Below are 20379 nucleotides of genomic sequence, written 5' to 3'. Positions count from 1 at the left end.
ATAAGGATAAGGCAGCTATTGAATCAAACTGAGAGAGAGAGAGAGAGAGAGTGAGAGAGAGAGAGAGTCTGAACTGAAACAGAGAGGGAGGGAGAGAATCAGGACAGAGACAGAGAGAGAAAGAATACGCTAGAAGGCTGTGAGGCTTGGAGGACAGATCCAGATTTGCTGGTTGGACTGGTAAGTCAGGGGGGGGTGTGGGCTGGCTTTCAGAGTTTGACAGGTGTGGTGACAGAAACAGATACAGAGAGGAAGACAGGGAGGAGTGAGGCACTGGAACACAGACATCCAGGTGGAGTGAAGACAAAGCAGTGCGGCTGTATCCCGTGCACACTGTGGCCATCACTGTGAGTAGCCCTCAATGAGCACTTTGACCGCCAACCTCGTCTGACCTCAGGGGTGACACTCTGATGTGTGCTTTTATTTCTGTGTGAAAGACACTGCAACAGGCATCTGTGTAGAAAAGCAAAACTTTGGACCATCACAGCTTTTGCTCTGCTTTGTCTTTGCGCCAGCGGGAGCCGTGGAGCCCCTGGAAGAAGCGAAGAACGGAGAAAGAGACACAAACAGAAAGAGAGAGACAGCAGGAGAGAGAGAGAGAGAGAGGAGGGAGAGATGGCAGAGGCCCCAAAGATTGAACTCTTCATTAAGGTAAGACCCTGTGATGTGTAAATCAGCGCCTCCAATTCCTGCTTGGATGCTTCACCACAAGTGTAACTGCGGTTAATATGGACACAAGCTCTATTTATGTTGATGAGAAGCAACAGTAAACTCACAAATGTAAGCAGCCACAAACGATCCAAAAACAAACATATCTCAAATGATCTTAAAGAGATCCTTTGACATTTGAAATTTTAGTTGGTTGCTTTTCTTCCAGCTCGCCAAAATTTCACTGTTTAAAAAAAGCTGAAAAGCAAAGACAAAACAAAACAAACAAACAAAAAAACTTCCGTATGAAATATATACACAATTTAATGATGACTTTCGGAGCAGAACAGGCAAGACAAGAATATCTGTGCAGGAATTCACACCAGTTTCACACAGCAGCCCTAAAGCCAAGCAGCGGCCGCAGGTTGATGGATTCCACAGTGTAACGCAGCCACTCCACACCTGATCGATGCTGGTATGATCTGAATGCAGCTTGTGGCAGCTGCTATCTGCTGCGCTCATCTGGGGGAGTGACCAGGCCCAACAACAAAAATGAGGCGTGAGAGCTTGAATCTGTGTGTGGTCGGCCGCATCGCAACGGTTCCCTCACAGCCAAGCCACCTGCTGCGCCTTTTAGAGCAGTGTTTCCTCCACACTAGAAATCTGTCACATTTGTAAAACATGATTTTCACTCCTCTGTATTTGAGCAACACATTTACTCTTTATATAGAGCCGGGTTTATAGTGGAATCTATTGCAGTGTGTTTGCATTTACTGTAATAAATTATCCTTTCTCACTCTTTCTTTCTCTTGTCTGTCTGTCTGTCTGCCTGTCTGTGTGTCAGGCCAGTGATGACGGCGAGAGTGTGGGAAACTGTCCTTTTTGTCAGAGACTCTTCATGATTCTCTGGTTGAAAGGGGCCAACTTCACACTCACGACTGTGGACATGAAGAGGTGACAGGACATGTCTTTCTTCTCTGTCAACATGTCTCTAGTTTTTTTCCTCCTTCCTTCCTTCCTTCTTTCTTTCTTTCTTTCTTTCTTCCTTTCTCGGTTAAGATGTCTCTTGTTCTTTCCTCCTTCCTTCCCTCTTTCTTTCTTTCTTTCTTTCTTTCTTTCTTTCTTTCTTTCTATCATTAAATGTCTGTAGTCGTGGTCAGTATCTTTGAGATCTATCTCAAGGTAGTAACTTTATGTAACTGAGAAATAACCTGAAAATGTATTTCAAGATGTTGACACAAATTTGGAGCAGCATACCTTGTGACGGAACCTGTTATGCATTTCAAGGCCGATTCCTTATCTTGGACTGGTTCATGGCTGGAAGGTTTTTGATTGTTATGATATTTGGATCTGACCAGGTTTGCCAAGCTAAATGTTGTTTGTGTCCTGCTGTTCTTTGGCAGGGCTCCTGAGGTGCTCAAGGACTTGGCTCCCGGCTCTCAGCCTCCATTCCTCATCTGCAACGGTGAGGTCCGCACAGACACCAACAAGATTGAGGAGTTCTTGGAGGAGACATTAGCCCCGCCACAGTAAGTGGAGAGCATCACCTGTCCTTTCAGCAAAACAAAGAATATGGAGGAACAAACACACACGTGTATGCACATGTGTAGATTTATGAATTCATTTGAAAAAACAAACAAACAAACAAACAAAAAAAAACACACACACATTATGCTTATGACATATCTTGTTATGAATCATTCATGTCTGCATGTGTACAGTCAAAAACGGTTTTGTTTCTCTAATTGCAGGTATCCAAAACTGTGCTGTCGATACAAAGAGTCAAACGGTGCTGGAGATGACATCTTCCATAAATTCTCTGCATATATCAAGAATGGCAACCCTGGACTTAATGACAGTAAGAGCATCAGTTTGACATTTGAAAGCGATAATATCATGCTTTCTGTTTGATCAAAAATATTTTATGTATCCCATCTCCACATGCAGGATATTCTGACCCCATGGGTAAAATAAATATTACATAGGACAGTTGTACATCACAGCCCTCACTGCCACTTCAAGATGATGGGAACTAGTAAGAGGATGCATCTTGACTTGCAAGCAACTGAAGATTATAAAGATTTGTGCAAAAATGTAATTTTCCCTTAACAGCCGCCGTCACTGCCAGCTGCTCAAATGCTGGGCAGCTCCTTGGTTTAAATAAGTAAAGCTGTTGCTACAAAGAGCTTACCTGCTCACAAAACGTTCCTTGAATTAAAAAAAAATAATAATAAATAAATAAATAAAAATGCAAATCTAGAGTTTGAGACTATAATTAATGCACATACTTGATGAGAAAAATTGTAAAAGACAAAATGAGATGAGAAAATAATGCTCATTTTGTCTGATACTGTACTATATAAAAGCATACAAACCTATAGAGCTTCAGTATAGATCAATATAGATATAGCTTCAATATAGATCAGCAAAGACTGCCACAAAATAATCTGGAGTGATAAATAAATAAACTACCATGGAAGCCACTGATTTAAAGCCCATGCCGTTCCTTTCTTTTGCTTCACCGCAACATTAGGACAGAACCTTTATGCCACATTATGCTCTCTTTCAGTGCTAGAGAAGAAGTTTCTTAAAACCCTGATAAAACTGGACAGATACCTACTGACCCCTCTCCCGCATGAGCTGGACCAGAACCCGGATGCCAACGAGTCTTCACGCCAATACCTGGACGGCAACTCGCTCACCTTGGCAGACTGCAACCTGCTGCCCAAACTCAACATAGTCAAGGTCAGCAGAACGCACCGGGGTGGCATCAGCTGCACATATTTTACATATGTTACATATGATACTCAGCCAACCGATGGAAGATTTTTTTTCCAACAGAAAGCACAGGGTTAATTTCTAGGCTTTCATGTCATCTCAGAAATTTCAGCTGCAAAGTGGAAGAGCTGTAAAAGAAGCATCAGTGGGATCATCACCAATAATGTCTTTATATGGATTCTCAGAGTTTACTTTTTAATTTGCACAAACTGTTGATAATCTCTCTAATGATTTCTTTTTTCATGTGTGTGTCTTCCTCTGGCCCAGGTGGTGTGTAAGAAGTACCGCGACTTTGCAATTCCTCCGGCACTAAAAGGCCTGACACAGTACCTGGATAAGGCCTACCAGCAAGACGAGTTCCGCTACACCTGCCCCAATGACTCAGAGATCCTCCTGGCCTACCACTCTGTGGCCAAGTACCTTACCAAATAAACAGAGGGCGAGAGATAAAGCAAAAACAAGGCGATAGAAGAGCAGAACAAGCACTGTATGCAAAAGACAAACGATAATGTTTCAGTATCACAGGAAAGTGATTTCGATTTTATCTGTATCAGAATTGTTTGAACATGCTTAATGAAAATGATTTGTCCTCTGATTTGCTTCATGCTGCCTTTGTATTGTTGTGTTCATGAATTGGGTTCTGATACTGTACAAACAGCAGACAAGCCACTGCTTCAAAGTTGCTTCAGATTTTTATATGTAGATGTACTGCAGCACCTTGTAATTGTTCTGATGTGGATTTCTTATTGCACAATTATAAGCACTGTATATACCAGCAAAGATTTCTGTTATGTAATCGCATGGTATACATTTATTGTGTATGTATAAGCTGAGGTAAAGTGCTTTGAAATCTTTGGAAACCAGTTTTGAATTAATATATGTTAACTACAGGCAACACAAACAGCTTCAGCTATGGAATAGTTCTGATGCAGAGACAATGACTATGTGAAATTATACTTATCTCTATTTTTATGGTGAGTTTTCACACCAACAAAAAACATTAAGCTCTGTAGAAAATGATTTATCATCACCCAGTTTTAAATTGTCCATCACACTCAACCCTCTTAATATTTTCATTTGTTCTGTAAAGTAATCAAATATAAATGGCAGACGTTCCGACAAAGTTTTGGTATGAATATTTGTCATGAGGCAGTATGCTCAATAAATGTCTGTAATGTAAATGTAAGTAAATGTGGTTGGTGTTATATGCTCAGTACTTAGTAAGCAAATCGAGACAAGAGCAGAGGCCATAGACAGTGGAAAGAGGAAACAAAAAGAAGGAACAGGAAGGGAAAGAAACAGTTAAAGGTTAAAAAAAAAGGTTTAAAAAATAGTGTGATTAGGTCATTATCGAAGAATACATCATTGAGGAATTAATTTATTGTATAAAAATAATAATAAAGAAGCTTAATTTTCTTCTTCCTTAGTGTTTTTTCTTAATCAAGTTTCCATACAGTCCATGTAAAAATCAAATGTGCTTGTTATGATGTGTATAATCTGTTGTGTATTTGTATGGGTCCCAAAACTATTGAACAAACAGATGGGGGGTGGATTGTTCTTGTCCAATCACTAAGAGAGAAAACAGCACATCGACCTGCATCGTGAATTTAATTTAAACCTCAGTTCTAATACATGAAACAATCCACATGCTAATCTGTCTACATCAAGGCAAGACAAAAATACATTCCGCCCAAAACCCAGACTTTTACAGAACCATTTTTACCATGTTTTATGACTTTTATTCAAGGCCTTGGCTTTCTAATGATATTTATATTTTCAACCATCCCATCTTTTAATCTCCTTTTTTTCAGCTGACAAAAAAGCACCCATGCGGACATTTCAGTGTGTATTTCTCAAACATTTTGTGAGTCGTTTTCCTGTGTGGACCAACAATTATGCTGCATGTCAGTACTACAGTGGACACAAGTGCAGGTTCCAAGGGATCTGGAGAGCCAGTCTGCTTTACAAATGAGGTCCAGGAGGTGACAGTGCACCAAGATATGGCTCCTTAAAAACTTCTATCTCATCACACTCAGTTTACATCTGTTTCCCTTTTACAGTGTCCTTTATCTGTGCTCCCTTTTTTTCTTTTCAGAGGTTAAGCTGTCTCCAGTGACAATGAGCAACGGTGGTTTGTGTCCATACTGTGTGAACTAGGCCTGCACAAGCATTTCAGAAGCACTCCTTTGCAAATCCTCCTGTTCATCACATATGCATATTTATTTTCCAGGGTGTCAGGATAAAAAAAGCTATGCTCGATATGCAATGTTGCTTTGCCACTTGGTGCTGGAATTCTAAATGTGTTTGATTTTTACAATCAGAAAGATTTTCTTCTTGAAAAGCAGTATTTGTTTAAATTCAGTTTCTGTGTTATACGTAACTGAGCCGCATAGATCTTATTATGCTGCAACCTAACTGATTTATAGAAATAAAACAGTAGTCCACAACATCCACTTATATATGTATCTATATCTGTATATATACACACTCAGTAGCCACTTTATTAGGTCCACCTGTACAATCTAATCCAATCCAATCTAACTGTTGTGCCATAAAGTTTCCTCTCCTGCTGCCTATAATGCTCAGCTTTTCTTGTTGTCACAGTAATAGAGGTGTTCATTCAGTTCTGTGTTTGGCACTGACCTCATAGTTAGTGCTGCTGTTGGACTGGACTGCATTTTACTGAGAGCTGTTTCCACTCTTCTGTCCCCCTCATGTATATAAATAGGGAGGACAAAAAAAAAAAAAAAAAAAAAAAAAAAAAAAATGCAAACACCTCTCAGTATAATGCAGTCCAGTACAAGACCTCTGCAAACTACAACCTCCATAATAAACATAGAATTAAATGTACACATTCTCCACAATGTTAACACAAACTGAACATTATAAACTTTCTTAAAGAGTAGAATTTATGGCAGAGCTGTTGCTGTGAACAGCATTAGATTGTACAGGTGGACCTTAGAAAGTGGACATATATCTAGCTATGTATGTATGTCTGTATGTCTGTATGTATGTATGTATGTATGTATTTATCTATCTATCTAGAGAGATAAGAGATACATAGATATAGACATAGATAGATATAGATACATAGATAAAGATGTATACATATAGACAGTTTTTGTCTTCTTCATCTTCCTCTTCTTTGTCATGTTTAATTCTTATTGCAAAGTAAATGGGTGCAAAACGCCACCTACTGTACAGGGGCATATAGTATCAACTCTATACATAACTAATAAGTTATTTATTCTCTCCATTATCTTGCTGTGTTTGTTGCTTTCACTAAACTACACAGTGCTCTACCACATTGCCACCGCTTGCAGTCATAGTCACTCCTCTGTAATGTCTCTCTCAGACTCTACCAAGGACTGCCATGACACCAGCCGAAAGATCTGCAACTGAAGCTCACAAAAGTAAATCAGCAAATATCAAAATCGGAGTTTTTTAAGAGGTCTAATTTGTCCACAGCCAACAAATCCACAACTTGACAGCTCTTTCGGCTACATCTTTTGACAAGCGGTTCAAACTGGTAAAAGTCACCGCCACATTTCTAACATTTATCAGAAACAATGTCCTCATGTCTAATGACAAGGGGCAGAGTTCAATACAGTCTCTACAGCTGTGTCAGGTGATGCCTTTCTCGATTTTGTAAACAGGAAGAATTTTTCAACTGTCTGATTGGATGAGTAGTTTGCACGGTATCGAGGCAACGGCGGGCATCACAGCAGCTATTGGTCCATGCAGCGAAGGAGGCGGAGTCAAGCAACTGTCAGCATAAAAGAAAACTTTGTTAGCCACCTGCTAACTTTTGTCCATCGGCCGCGGGCATTAGTGCCAACGAGAAAGTGGCACAGTCACCTCCCCAGGCATCGGCGAAAGTAAGGACTGTCTTAATACACCGGGCTTTTTGTGAAGGTTGGCCGTGTAGTTGATTAACTTTGGTGCTAACTTGAGCTTATCAAGCAAAGTACATGGATGGCTAATGTTAGTTTAGCTAATACGTGGCTAGCTAACGTTGAGCTTGTTGATAACAGAGCGCAGAATTCAGTCAGGGCAACGCTAAACGGCCAAAATTAGTCACAAAACACCTGGCAGTTATTTTGCCGCTATTGTGTCTCCAGTAGTTTTCCAGCCATTTTATTCATTGTGTAAGTTAAAGATGATGTATTGACATAGTTGGGCTCAAGAGGCTAAGCCGGCTGATCTGGTGCCTGGCATGCAGCTAATGCACAGTCCATGTCTCTCCTGATATAACTTTCATTCCTGCAACTTGGACACCCTCCTTAAAATTCAACACACAGGGCTATTTAAAGCGCTATTATACAATATCACTGTACTTGTATACTTTGTTTAAACTCATAACGATTGACAGGATGGAGTGCCAAGGAGACGATGACGTACCCTTGTGCACCTGGGCCAGTTCAGTAAGCACCATCATTTCTTAAAAATAATAGTTAATAGTGTTATAATATTTTTCAAGTATATTAGATTTGACTTGGTTTGTTCTTTTCTTTTTTTCTTTTAATCTTCTTAGATATTGATGAACAGCAAAAATGACATCAGAGCACGAGTGCAACAGTTTGTGGAGGAGAGGATGCAGACCACTATGGTATGGCTTGGTGTCTTTGATACAGTGAAATACTCATCTAAGTTTCTGATTTTAGAGCTGACATGACACAGTCATTTTAGATCAACACTTCTCCACTGCTGTCTATGAGACAAGAGCTTAGAATTGCAAAAGATTTCCACTAAGAGTCTGTTTCACTGAAAATTAAGTTATGTGTGCCATTGGGCTGGGCGATATATTATGTCATTGACATCATGATATTAAACTACATATCGTCTGGGTTTTCAGATATTGTAATATGACGTAAGTTGTTTTTTCCTGGTTTTAAAAGTTGTATTACAGTAAATACATGCAGTTCACTGAACCTATTAGACTGTTGGAGCTGTTTTATTGTTTGTCTGTAGTGTCTTGGTTAATATCCACATTACTAATGATTATTTACCCTTGTGTATAAATATATGAAAGCACCAACAGGCATTCCTACAATATCGCCACAATATCAATATTGAGGTCAAAAATATTGTGATATTTGATTTGGTTCATATCGTCCAGCTCTAATGTGCATTCAAGGAGCCTGTTTTGAATTTTGTGTACCCCACATTAGGTTAAAAAGCTTAGATTGCTCATATTGGAAAAACAGGGATTGGATGTCTCAGGAGAAGGCATAGCAAGAAAATAAGCTTTCAAATGAATATAATCATTAAGTGTTTATCTTACTGTACAGACAGTTTTTCCATGATGCATGTGTTTTTTTTTGTTTTTAATCAGTGATGTTACCAGTTCTCTATGCCTCCTTGCATAGCCAAAGGAAGTTAAAGGGGATGTGCATGCTGATATAAAACAAACCTACAGGAAGTTTGTATTGGATGTCCACCTTCAGGCAACAATGTGCATTATGTTATGCTGCAGTCTTTCAGTTGAAAATTGTCAGCTGAACAGAACGTTCTGGCCTGAATTCCCTGCCTTTTCCTCAGTGACCATAAGATTATATTTAAATAGTCTGTGGAATGCTTTCCCTCCAGCCTTTAAGGATTATCACTGACGCTAATGCTCACAATAGAGAAATGATAGTAAGCCATTTTCAGATTAATGATTGCGTCAAGGAAGTAGAGAACTTGTTTTTCCAAGTGTATTGAAGCAGCGCCCGTATCCCAGTGTTGTCCCCTCTGAGTAAGCATCCTTCCCACATGTACAGACCGTTATGGCTTTACTCTGGTTTGTCTTTTAGCTCACTGGTGTACTGATCGGAGCCGCAGTAGCAGTCTCTCTGATCGGCATCGTGGTGCTCTTTGTTTACAGGAGATACAAGCTGGCCCGTGAGTAATGCATCCACCTCTCCCTGAGCTTCATAATGCAGTCATTCTGATTCTTGAGTGTAACAATGACAAAGTAATTTCCCAGTATGGGATTCATTAAGGACTACTGCTTGTTTGAAAATGTGACTTTTAAAATGCATACAAATATAGACTAAAGTGCCTTTATCTGCATTTGTTTTTGTGTGTGTGACAAGGTGAACAGCAGCCTGGTGTACCGCACTATCGTTTCAGGAAAAGGGATAAAGTGCTCTTCTATGGAAGGAAGATTATGCGAAAGGTTCACTCTATTTTTCTTTCTGTCACACAAAAGACACACTTGTAGACAAGCACTTGCTGCCTCTTTTCATCAAACTCATCCTTAAACCATGAATAAGTATAGGCATTTATAGTACATATTTTCTTACCTTGCATATTAATATGCAAGTATAACTAGTTATATGTACCGCATGTTAACATGATATGAGCAGAATTTTCAGTTTTTTCCTTGCATGAAATTAAATGTATTCATTTTCTCCTAAAGGTTGTTGAGGGATTGTGGTTTACACTTATGTATGAAACTCTACAGGCAACATTATCGTTAAAGTTGTTTTAAAGCCACCTATCCGTGTTATGCACATTGATATTTCAAGACTGAAACATGTAGCTTGCATATCAATAAAAGCCCTCATGATCTTATTGCATCCCCTTATAAAAAAAATCATAATGCAAAAATATTTGCTTTTTCATTCACTAGAGGGCAGACACTGATAGATAAACACTGTGTTCCTCAAGGTTTGGCCTTGACAAAGTTATTCCTTTCACCCATTTAAAATAGATTCTCTGTTTCTACCTACTAATTAGCTTTTTACTTAGAGAAAATGTTTTTTGTCTGTTTTAAAGGACAGCAGCCTTTTAATGTTGAATATCTTTTTCTGCATTGAAGGTCCAGACGCTTTCCTCTACTCCTTCCACCCCAACTACCTCAGTGTCCAAACAACCACAGCGCATACGCAAGAGAACCAAAGTTTTAAGCATAGCTCGCAAGTACGATCTGTTAATATTACAGTTCCTATTGTTACATGTGTGTGTGTGCATATGAATGGAGACATCCATTAGCAGTCAAATAGTTTGAAAAACCTCAAATTAGTGGAGTCTTTGTGTTGAATAGCAGAATTTGTAAGATGGCTTTTGTGATTCTGTTTATCCGGCAGAATCCTCCGGATACGTAAAGACCCCCCCACCTTGCAGCCCAAGGAGCCCCCACCCTCCCTGCTGGAGGCTGATCTAACGGAGTTTGACGTGCAGAGCTCCAACCTGCCCTCTGAGGTCCTCTATATGCTCAAGAATGTCAGGTATGTGTGAGTTTAAGCTGCATATAAAGAGAATGGTTCCCAATAAAGTAGTCTTTTTCCATTGTGAAGGTGTGTGTGATTCCTATGTTTATCTGTGTTTTTTCAAGGGTCCTGGGTCACTTTGAGAAACCCCTGTTTCTAGAGCTGTGCCGCCACATGGTTTTTGTTGAGCTGCAGGAGGGCGAGGGTCTGTTCAGGCCTGGAGACGACGACGACAGCATTTATGTTGTTCAGGATGGACGACTAGAGCTCTGTATCCATGAGAACGTATGTAGGCAGCAGACCAGTGTTCAGCAGACTTTTGGTTCAGGTTCATTCAGGAGCTCTATTTTCTATAATTCCTGAACTTAATTTGTTTTGGCCACACAATGGTTGTTGTGCATCTCACATTTTGTTTATAACTTCTGCAATTGAGCAATTGCAGTCGGAGCAAAGGCTAACAGTTGTTATTTAAAAAGTCAGGACTTGTTATATTTAGCACCCTGTGAGCAGCACTTAAACTTGAGCAGGAGTGCTTCAATAGAGCTGCGTTTTTAGGGGCCAACAGTTTAAAAACAAACCAGCAAGAACGTAATTGGAGGATGTTCGATAACTTGCTGCTAAGTGTTTCTTCTTCCACATTAAGTTTAATAAGTGTTGCCATGTTGCCCACACATAGGCTGTACTTGACAGCCTGCTATGTTAATGGCCACCCAAGCATATTTTTATTCATTTTAACAGTAGTTGACAATTTATGCACCCTTTCTTTCATTTTTTATGTTTACTTATTTATCCTGATTTGATTTCTCATTACAGCTTTTATCAGTGTTCCTTGCCATAGTAATATTTCCAAGAATAACTCAATATGTTGGAATTACATATGATTGATTTGTTTATTGTATTCCCTTTGTTGGGCTGTCTATCGTAAAATAGAGAGACATATAAAAGTATAAAAAACTCGATCAACAAAAAACAAAACAAAACATAAGAAAAACGTTTTATTTATCCTTTTGAGGAAAGGCTTTTCTTATTTATTCATTCCAAGACCCAATACCCCAACACCCCTTGTTTCCAGTTTGGCCGTGATTTGTGGATATGCTAAATCAAGTCCAGTTCAGTCTAGCACAAACCTATATCCCTTTTAGTGCTAATTTCCTGTAAGAACAAAATGCATGTAAGCACTTCTCCTTCCAAGTGCTTTGTTTGGCCATTGCAGAACTACTTCCTCATATAACCATGCCAAGCAGGTTGCAGATGCAGAAATACTTTTGCAATAGGATAAATGCAGTGTTTTGATAAATAACTGGTAGCTTCTACTTTGTAACTTTATAAGTTTATAAGTTTGGCTCAGTCTTGGCCTCTTTATTTGAGATGCAAAACAGTGCCTCTACAAAACAGGGAAATGGTAATGTGTCAGAAAACTTGTTCAGTATGACCTCTTTGGCATTGTTAGTGCACAGAAAGTGAAATGCCAATTAAATATCTCAGTTCATAGCAGATCGAGTATTTCATTCATGTACAGCATTTCGTAACTGGGGTCACTGGGTGATCACAAGGTATGAATTAAATCCGTGTGGTGGCTTCTACCTTGGACTCTTAGGGAATGTGTTAGAGGTGTTACTTGATCTACATTAGAGCGTCCATTATGAATCAAACTCATTAGGCTTAAAGGAGCTTTATCCTTTGCTGTGCAGTGTAAATATGCAGCACATAAGCCCCATAGAACTGTCTTGAATGTTTGGGACACATGGCCTTTTAGCAAAGTTCAGATAGTCTCTGTGGTTTGTGTTGGCCATTTATTGCTTGTGTGTTCCAGGATGGAACAGAACCAGTGGTGAAGGACGTGCTCCCAGGAGACAGTGTCCACAGCCTGCTCAGTATTCTGGACATCATCACCGTGAGCTCCTTATTTCTCCTCCATCTGTGCCTCAGTCTGACTTCTCTGCTTCTGTCCTCTGTTGCCCTCTATTTTGTTTCTCTCTCACTTTCTCTCTCTCTCTCTCTTTCTGTCTGTCTCATGTTATCCCGTCTCTCTCTCCCTCTGTCTCCTCTCCACTGTCCATATCTCCACTCATGCATCTCTGTCAAGAACAATTATCTCTGTACTCCACATTCAACCCGTTTTGTTCATCCATTATGCCTCCCCCATACTGTTTTGTGTAAAATAGCTTACAATTATGAAAAATGCATAGATCACATACAGTAATACATGCATAAGATAACACACAGTAAAACTTCCGGAGGGGGAATCTGTCCCACTTGTATGACCTGTGTGTGCTCAATACCGGTCTACGGCCTTGATCCCATGACAATCCTACACCAGCGTTTTCAAAAAGCTCCATTCTCCTCATCCACACTGTAACGCCAGACTGGCATTTTCAGATGTACACACCTTGGAGCGTGTTTTCAAAAATCCCTGTTTTCTCAAGTTGAAAGTGCAAACTTAGCAAGGATGGAACACCAGCCTAGATGCAGTTGGAAAAAAAAAGATGCTTTTTCAAATTTACCCGGCTTAGTATGGACATAGCCCTAGGGTTCTTTGGATTGTCATGAATGTGTGTGTGTGTGTGTGAGAGAAAGTATGAAAGATATAAAATATATTCAATTATTCCATCTCATAAAATAGTACACATTTTTTGATTATTTTTTGAATATTTTTTTTTTATTCATAGTGTAGGCAGCCCATCTGAATGTTATTTTGACACTACCAGGATAGATTTTGAATACCACATAAAGTATTCAAATTCAGAAAATCAAGAAATTAATGTCTGCAATTTTTTAAAATGGAAAATGTTTTGCATATGGAAAGTGCAATTAATTTGAGAGAGGAAAAAAATGCCCTTGATCCCATTTATCATTTCAGAAGCACAGCCTGATTGGGTGACTGTCAACACTGTAATCAAAGATGATGACAGGTTGATAACAAGGCTTTAAGCTCCGCCATTCTCTTTTTCCCATTCTCTTTTTCTTCTTTGTTCACTGCCTTTTTTTTTTTTTTTGTTCTTACTGTTTTGTTTTTGCCAGGGTTATCCAGCCCCCTACAAGACTGTGTCGGCACGCGCAGCATCTCGCTCCACTATCTTGCGTTTACCTGCATCAGCGTTTCAGTCAGTCTTTGAGAAGTACCCGGAGACACTTGTGCGCGTCATTCAGGTAACATCCCTAATACTGAACCCACACTGGATAAAGATGATTTTGTCTTGTTTTTGCACATGCTGCCTCCTTAGGAGCTCCCTCCGGCACATACACCTGCATCAAAAACATGGCTTTGATTTCACCACGGCCTTGCACACAAAGAGCTTTCCTTTGCTGCTCTTGTTTGCCTCAGTTTTTGACTTCATGTGTGTTCCAGATCATCATGGTGCGCCTGCAGAGAGTCACCTTCCTGGCATTACATAACTACCTGGGCCTAACAACTGAGCTCTTCAATCCGGTAGGAGGGAAATCAGTTAACACACACACACAAACACACACATGCACTCAGGGTGACTCACATAGAATACCTAAGTACCACTAGTCATAAACATGTACATACACAAGCAGGCAGATGGATGTGTACGCTCTCGGACACACACGTGCAAGCTAATTTCACACAACATTAAGCACAGCATCGTAACACAGTCTTTCATGATGCTCTTCAAAATAACAGGGACTGAATAAAAGGGATCCTTGCCTCTCCAGGGGTAAAGGAGAGGGCAGCTTTTACAACTCTCTCATCTTTGAGTTGTCCATAACTGTAAAATCGCTTATTTCCTGTATTAGGGAGATAAAGGGCTGGTTCTAAATCTGCCATTCAGGAACCAGGAAGGGGTCAGTGGATTGTAAGGTTTTTTTTTTCTTTTGGAATGTGTGCACGCATGGAATGACACACCATTTTTTTTGTATCATAACTTAGGCTTTTTTTTTTTTTTTTTTTTTTTTGTAAGCCGTCAAGCATTTTCAAATAATTCGTCAATTAAATCCCAAGACACTCAATTAAGATAAAGTTACATTATTTTTTGAAGTTCAACATTTCATATGTTGACGCTTGTAAACACAACTGGCAACCCTTCAAACAAAAGAAAATTGTTGCCAAGAAAAAAACCCCAAAACTAATCGAGTATTGTGAGTATACTTTTTCTGTGTGAGTGTGTTTTATTGCCTTCACTACTTTGTGTCTCATATCAAACTGGGCTGAGAACAGTTGAGCTAGAGTGGGAGGCTCTTTGTAAGTGTCTGATGGTATCATGACTGTATATCCTGACTACATTTTTAGAGTGGCTGCTCCAGTGGAAATCAGATACATTCCCCTGACAGTTAGTGCATGCTCTGACATTTAAAGTTACACAGGATGAGAGTTTTTTCTCTATTGTAATTTGCCCACATTCCAGTGAAAATCTTAATATTAAATTTCTCTGTACCTTTACAAAACAAACAAACAAACAAGCAAAAAAAAAAGTATTTCTATTTTCCCAAGATGCTACTAATGCCACCATGGTACACGCTAACAGATGTGATAAATACAGATTTATTTCGACCTAATTGACAGGAGTGTCAGGCAGTGCCCTTGTCAAATGTCAACAGTGTGATTGGGGAGGCCACTCCTGGGAAGATAAATCGCCGTCAACATTTCCAGGAGGAGCTGCCCACTGGGAGCTCAGAAACCTCCACAGAGACAGGTCACCCGCTCTCTCCTGCACACATAAATCACACAAATCATAAATTAAAACTGTTTGCAATACGTGTGATGGTGCCTGATCCCCTGTTGATAGTGTACTTAATATTAAACAGATGGTGCAAAGGACAGCCCTCCAAACACCTGCAGGAAGCCCCGTTCCATCTCGTTGCCCATTGACAGTACAGGTGGGTCAGCTATGTGTAATGGCTTTACAGAGCCAATGTGTGTGCCATGGGTTGAAGAGTCCAATAAGTAGAAACTGTTCATATTCACTGACTTGTACATATTTAGCACAGTCACTCATATGTTTAAAGAAAAGGACACACCCATTCCAAACACCTTCCTCCTCTGTCAGGAGTTACAGGAAATGACCTGAACATGGCTTATGAGCGAGCCAGAGTCACCATAGACGAGCCGCCATCCAGCCCTGTCACTCACAAAGTAAGACCCACCCCCACCCCTCCATATGATGCCCCCCCCATAATGTGCTCCATCTGAACATTCCTTACAACACATATGAGGCTGTGCATTCCAGATATAACACAAACATCTTCCATTTGTACCTGCAGCTGTGCATCACATGCACAATACTATTCAATATGACGTACCTCCTTTCTTTTGCTGTTGCTTGTCCTGTCCCTCCTAATCTGTCCCCCTCCTGCCCTCTTCCTGTAGTCCATTCTGAAGAAGAGTGTCACAATGCAGCATACACCCTCGGCAGTGTTTCACTATACGGACACTGGGGGGCGCAGTAATGCTGTCCACCCCAGTAAGGTCAACGCTATCTTCCAGGCTGCAAAGAAGGACCTGCTCGGTATCATCCAGTTGCAGGTGAGAGAGCAAGGTTGAGGGATAACAAGATGAGAACAGTTTGATCACAAAAAATGAAGAAAAATGCCTGAAATGATATTTTATTAATCGCTGTTTAAAAAAAAAAAGGTTTGACGCATTAGACACAGGTTTAGAATGATCCTTACAAGAGAAAGTTATGATGGATTCAGCATCTATGTTGTGTAGTGTGACATCTACATTTTATTGAGAATGGACTAATGTCATTGTCAAGAGTGTGTTTTTTTCTTTTTTTTTTACCTGCTGAATAAGCCTGGCGTTTTCTCAAAAATCCCACTTTTACAACTAGCTTGGCAGTGCATGGAACTCACACTTTTTTGTTCAGTAATTTTGAAGTGTTCATGTACAAACTAGTATGTGTGTTTTCTGTTGCAGGACCCCAGCCTGCTGGAGGGCAGAGTGACCCTCCACCAGGTCAATGCAGGTTCTGTGGTGGCTCGTCAGGGAGACCAGGTTAGAATAACTAATAGTAATAACTGAGTAGTTATGATGTTTGTGGGTATGTACAAGTTTTTTTCTTCTCACTGTACTATGGAGCATAATCCGCAACATTGTAACCCAAGATTGTAAGGGAAAGGCTTTGTTGTGACTCAGTGTGGCTCTGTCAGTTTCATAGCAATTCCAAATTGCATTTCAGCACAGTTTTGAACAAAGCAGCTACTTTCTGCGACTCTTTCTCTTACAGCTGATGTTCTCAGATTGTCAGCACCTTGCACCGTGCTGCTGTATTTTCAGGCACAAGTCAGAATGCAGTGACCCTTAGTCAGTCAGGTGGGCTAAAGATGTGCTGCTGATGGGGAGACCTGAACCTATCTATACAGAAAAATGTAATTGGGTTCTAATGGTTTTCTTTTGGCTCAGTCCAGCTGCACAAAATGTTTGCTCAGCCTTTGGTATGGTTGTAGAACACTGCGACCTTTGCAAACCATTAAAAAATGTTAGCATGCCATGAAATTTTGTTATTTCACCTCAGTAGGTCAAAAGGAACCCTTGTCCCAATACATTTTCAAAATGTATAATATGCTATGTACTGGATGAAGATTACATATTATATCTCCAAACTTCAATTTATAGGACAGTTTTATGTGCTCAGGAGCCATTATATATTATATTAGGCTATATTTTGCTGAGGTACTGCCTCAGCTAATACATAGCTGATTAAAATTAGCAGGACAAATGTGCTCATACTGTAGCTTTGAACATGTGCACAAAATTCAAGACTGACAGCGACAAACTATCATTTACATTTTGGGATTGCCACAAATGCTAGCAACTTTATTGGTTAAGAATAGCCAAATGATTAAAGATATCAAAAATATGTTACATTAGTTTGTGTATCTCAGTGTTTTGAAGCTGTTAACTAATAGTAACACTTTACATTGGCCTTAGTCCTGTGTATTAATCTGTGTCCTACACTATGTAAAAGTTATTTACATTTAAGTACACAATATTATAGACACACCGACAGACCCATACTCTAGAGCAGTGCTGGTCTTGGGACCCTCAGGGATCCTTGAGGGATTTCCAGGGGGTCCGGAGCAATCAGAATCAGAATCAACTTTATTGGTTAAAGTGTACTAATGTTTGCAAGGAATGATGAATAGTTTAATTCACTGTAAGTTAACTCACAAGACATTTCTACAACACAGAAAAACATGTGAGTGATTATTTTAACATTATGCTTTAATGTCACCATTTGGAATTTATTTGACAATGTTTAGGTATGTAACCAAGACCATTTCATGTTTAAAACAAACCAAAATCTGTGTCCATAGGGCAAAATCACTTCAAGTGGGTGTCAACTGGACCTTTGCATGCATCAACCTATGCCCAAATCTATGATATTGTCTCTTCTCTCCCATTGATGCCTTAGGAGGTGAGCATCCAGTTTGTGATCTCTGGCCTGCTACATGTTTACCAGCGGATGATTGACCGTGAAGAGGAGAGTTGTCTGTTTGTGACCCACCCTGGAGAGCTTGTCGGTCAGCTAGCGGTCCTCACCGGAGAGCCTCTCATCTTCACTGTCCGAGCCCAGCGAGACTGTAGCTTCCTCTCCATCTCCAAGACACACTTCTATGAGTTAGTCACATGAAGACGTACACACAAATGCACACACCATTATATATCTGTATTGCAGGTATGAGATACATTGTCCTCATGCACATGTATATATATTTTTTATTTGAATGCTCCTATTGAATATTTTTTTCTGGGGGTCTGTGTATGTGTTTGTCTGTCTCTCAGGATCATGCGTGTGGAGCCAACTGTAGTGCTAAATGTGGCACACACAGTGGTGAGGAGGATGTCATCTTTTGTCAGGCAGATTGACTTTGCTCTTGATTGGATGGCAGTGGAAGCTGGAAGGGCTGTCTACAGGTAGTTTACAGATAAACCTTTTTTACAGTATGTCTTAAAAAACTGTAATGAAAAAGGCCAACTTTAGAGATAGATACCAGTAGGGTTGGGTACCGAAATGCAGTGCCAATAGGGCACCGGTTCCGACGTAACGGTAGTAACGAGACCGAATAAGAACGAAAATTTCGGTGCCTCATTTCGGTGCCGGCCGCTGGTGTTCCGGCGTCAACTTGCGGTTGTTGAACATGACGTCAGTGCCGCTACTCTGCACACTTGTTGATCAGAACTGATAGTGAGAGGATCAATAAAGATGAAGTTGAAGTTTCCAGTTTTTCTAATTATGTATAAGCCTACTTATTTAATGCATATTGAGGAAATTCACTGGTATTGGTATCGACTACTGAATTTCTGGTTTTGTGGCGGCCTTAGCACCAGGCAGTCACTTCTTGATCCATTCCAGACATGAACACAGCTAAATTCTTTAAATGGGCTTGTGTCATCAGCTTGTTTTCAGATTTGATGTGGATTGATGTGAACGTGTATATCTGTTTTAGGCAGGGGGAGAAGTCAGACAGTACATTCATAGTTCTGAGCGGTCGTCTGCGCTCTGTCATCATGAAGGAGGACGGCAAGAAAGAGCTGACAGGAGAGTATGGCCGTGGTGACCTTATCGGAGTGGTAAGGACCGTGATTTCATGGGGCAGAATTCTGGTTTCAGGGTACATGTTTAAGACAAGAGACTAAGGCCCTATTCAGACATGGCGTTAACATCTGTCCTGGCTGATCTGATCACAAGTGGACAGCCTTGAATACAGGTCTGAACTCTGGGGAAACCAACTGTCCTGAAAATTCGGGACAGCCCTGAATTACAAGCAGTTGTCCCAAATCATGTCCTCTTTGTCCTGAAAAGTAGGCAAAACCTGAGTTTTGATTAATTTTAGCCAAGTAAAACATTAACTACTGATGGTTGTGAAATATAATTTTGGTGTCGCCCACAGGTACCAGGACTGAATGTAATTTACTGGAGGCCACGTCTAACCCTCCCCTGTCCCCAAATTTTACCCATTCTCATTTGTTCACCCTGCTAAATCCACTCAAAATGTTTTGAAGATTCATTGAGATACCAACAGTTAAGCCACATTTAGAGGTGGCTTGCAACACATTTGTTCACATCACATTTGAAGTGTGAGCACATATGATAGATGGATAGCTTTATTAATCCCCAAAGGGGAAACTCATTTGCCATGAAATCAATGCATATGTGTCCCCAGCTACATTGAAGGACCTTCTGATGTCCACTGTGTAAGAGCTGCTCTAGCCCAGCACCCCATACTTTAATCCCAACATTGGCCTGACCCGTCAGTTTTCCAATAGGAAAAATATCCTGTGTGATTCTGCTCAGTGCAGTCAGAGCTGATGGACCAAATACAATCTGAACTGCAGGTAGCGTAAACCTTGTCTGTTACTTCTGACACATGCAAAACAATTGAAGAGCCCCTGCCTGCCTGCACATTCAAGATCAACTTCATATTCATGTTTATTTATTCACTGCAGCTCAGAGCCTGATCCTCTCAAATTGCGCTGGAATAATGAAATAATCTGAGCCTAAACCAACGTGATCGGGTTGGGTCTGATGGGGTTCAGGTTGAACGTTATAAATGCTTGTTTTCAGATTGTTTTCAGACACTAACATTTTCCCACATAAGAGTTTTAACAATGAGTTTCAACTTTTTCTGTGTATTTTGAGCACAAAATGAAAGAAGGGTTAGAATGGGTTTGAAATGATATCTGTGTTTATTTGCATATTGTGCGGGGAGGTGAGATCATATCACAAGTCACTTGAGTCACATGTTGAGACCCATTCCTATGTCAGGAGTGAACTGAATCACTTAAAGCTGT

General features: G+C 40.2%; 2 protein-coding genes across 4 annotated transcripts in view; both read left to right on the top strand.

The window, feature by feature from the left end:
* Positions 1-239: 239 nt before the first annotated feature.
* Positions 240-4776, top strand: clic3 (chloride intracellular channel 3). Its single transcript, XM_030064583.1, has 7 exons — positions 240-347; positions 516-651; positions 1493-1602; positions 2052-2177; positions 2400-2506; positions 3218-3393; positions 3694-4776. The coding sequence occupies exons 2-7, from the start codon at positions 616-618 to the stop codon at positions 3856-3858; spliced, it is 720 nt and encodes a 239-aa protein (XP_029920443.1). The 5' UTR covers positions 240-347; positions 516-615; the 3' UTR covers positions 3859-4776.
* A 2432-nt stretch (positions 4777-7208) lies between these two features.
* LOC115369060 (patatin-like phospholipase domain-containing protein 7) overlaps positions 7209-20379 on the top strand; it is a 36576-nt gene continuing 23405 nt past the window's right edge. For all 3 annotated transcript variants that reach the window (XM_030065568.1, XM_030065570.1, XM_030065569.1), the window contains exons 1-19: positions 7209-7304; positions 7799-7850; positions 7961-8035; positions 9222-9309; positions 9504-9586; positions 10232-10332; positions 10500-10640; positions 10748-10907; positions 12436-12516; positions 13644-13772; positions 13972-14052; positions 15148-15277; positions 15390-15461; positions 15632-15717; positions 15952-16107; positions 16501-16578; positions 17999-18204; positions 18370-18501; positions 19035-19158. In XM_030065568.1, coding sequence (XP_029921428.1) covers positions 7800-7850; positions 7961-8035; positions 9222-9309; positions 9504-9586; positions 10232-10332; positions 10500-10640; positions 10748-10907; positions 12436-12516; positions 13644-13772; positions 13972-14052; positions 15148-15277; positions 15390-15461; positions 15632-15717; positions 15952-16107; positions 16501-16578; positions 17999-18204; positions 18370-18501; positions 19035-19158 — 1974 coding nt within the window. In that variant the 5' untranslated portion in view covers positions 7209-7304; position 7799. The remainder of the gene's footprint in view (positions 7305-7798; positions 7851-7960; positions 8036-9221; positions 9310-9503; positions 9587-10231; positions 10333-10499; positions 10641-10747; positions 10908-12435; positions 12517-13643; positions 13773-13971; positions 14053-15147; positions 15278-15389; positions 15462-15631; positions 15718-15951; positions 16108-16500; positions 16579-17998; positions 18205-18369; positions 18502-19034; positions 19159-20379) is intronic.

This window comes from Myripristis murdjan, chromosome 12, assembly GCF_902150065.1.
Source record: "Myripristis murdjan chromosome 12, fMyrMur1.1, whole genome shotgun sequence".
Classification (NCBI taxonomy): domain Eukaryota; kingdom Metazoa; phylum Chordata; class Actinopteri; order Holocentriformes; family Holocentridae; genus Myripristis; species Myripristis murdjan.
The sequence above is the reverse complement of the archived record's forward strand: the minus strand, read 5'-3'. Positions and strand labels throughout refer to the sequence as shown.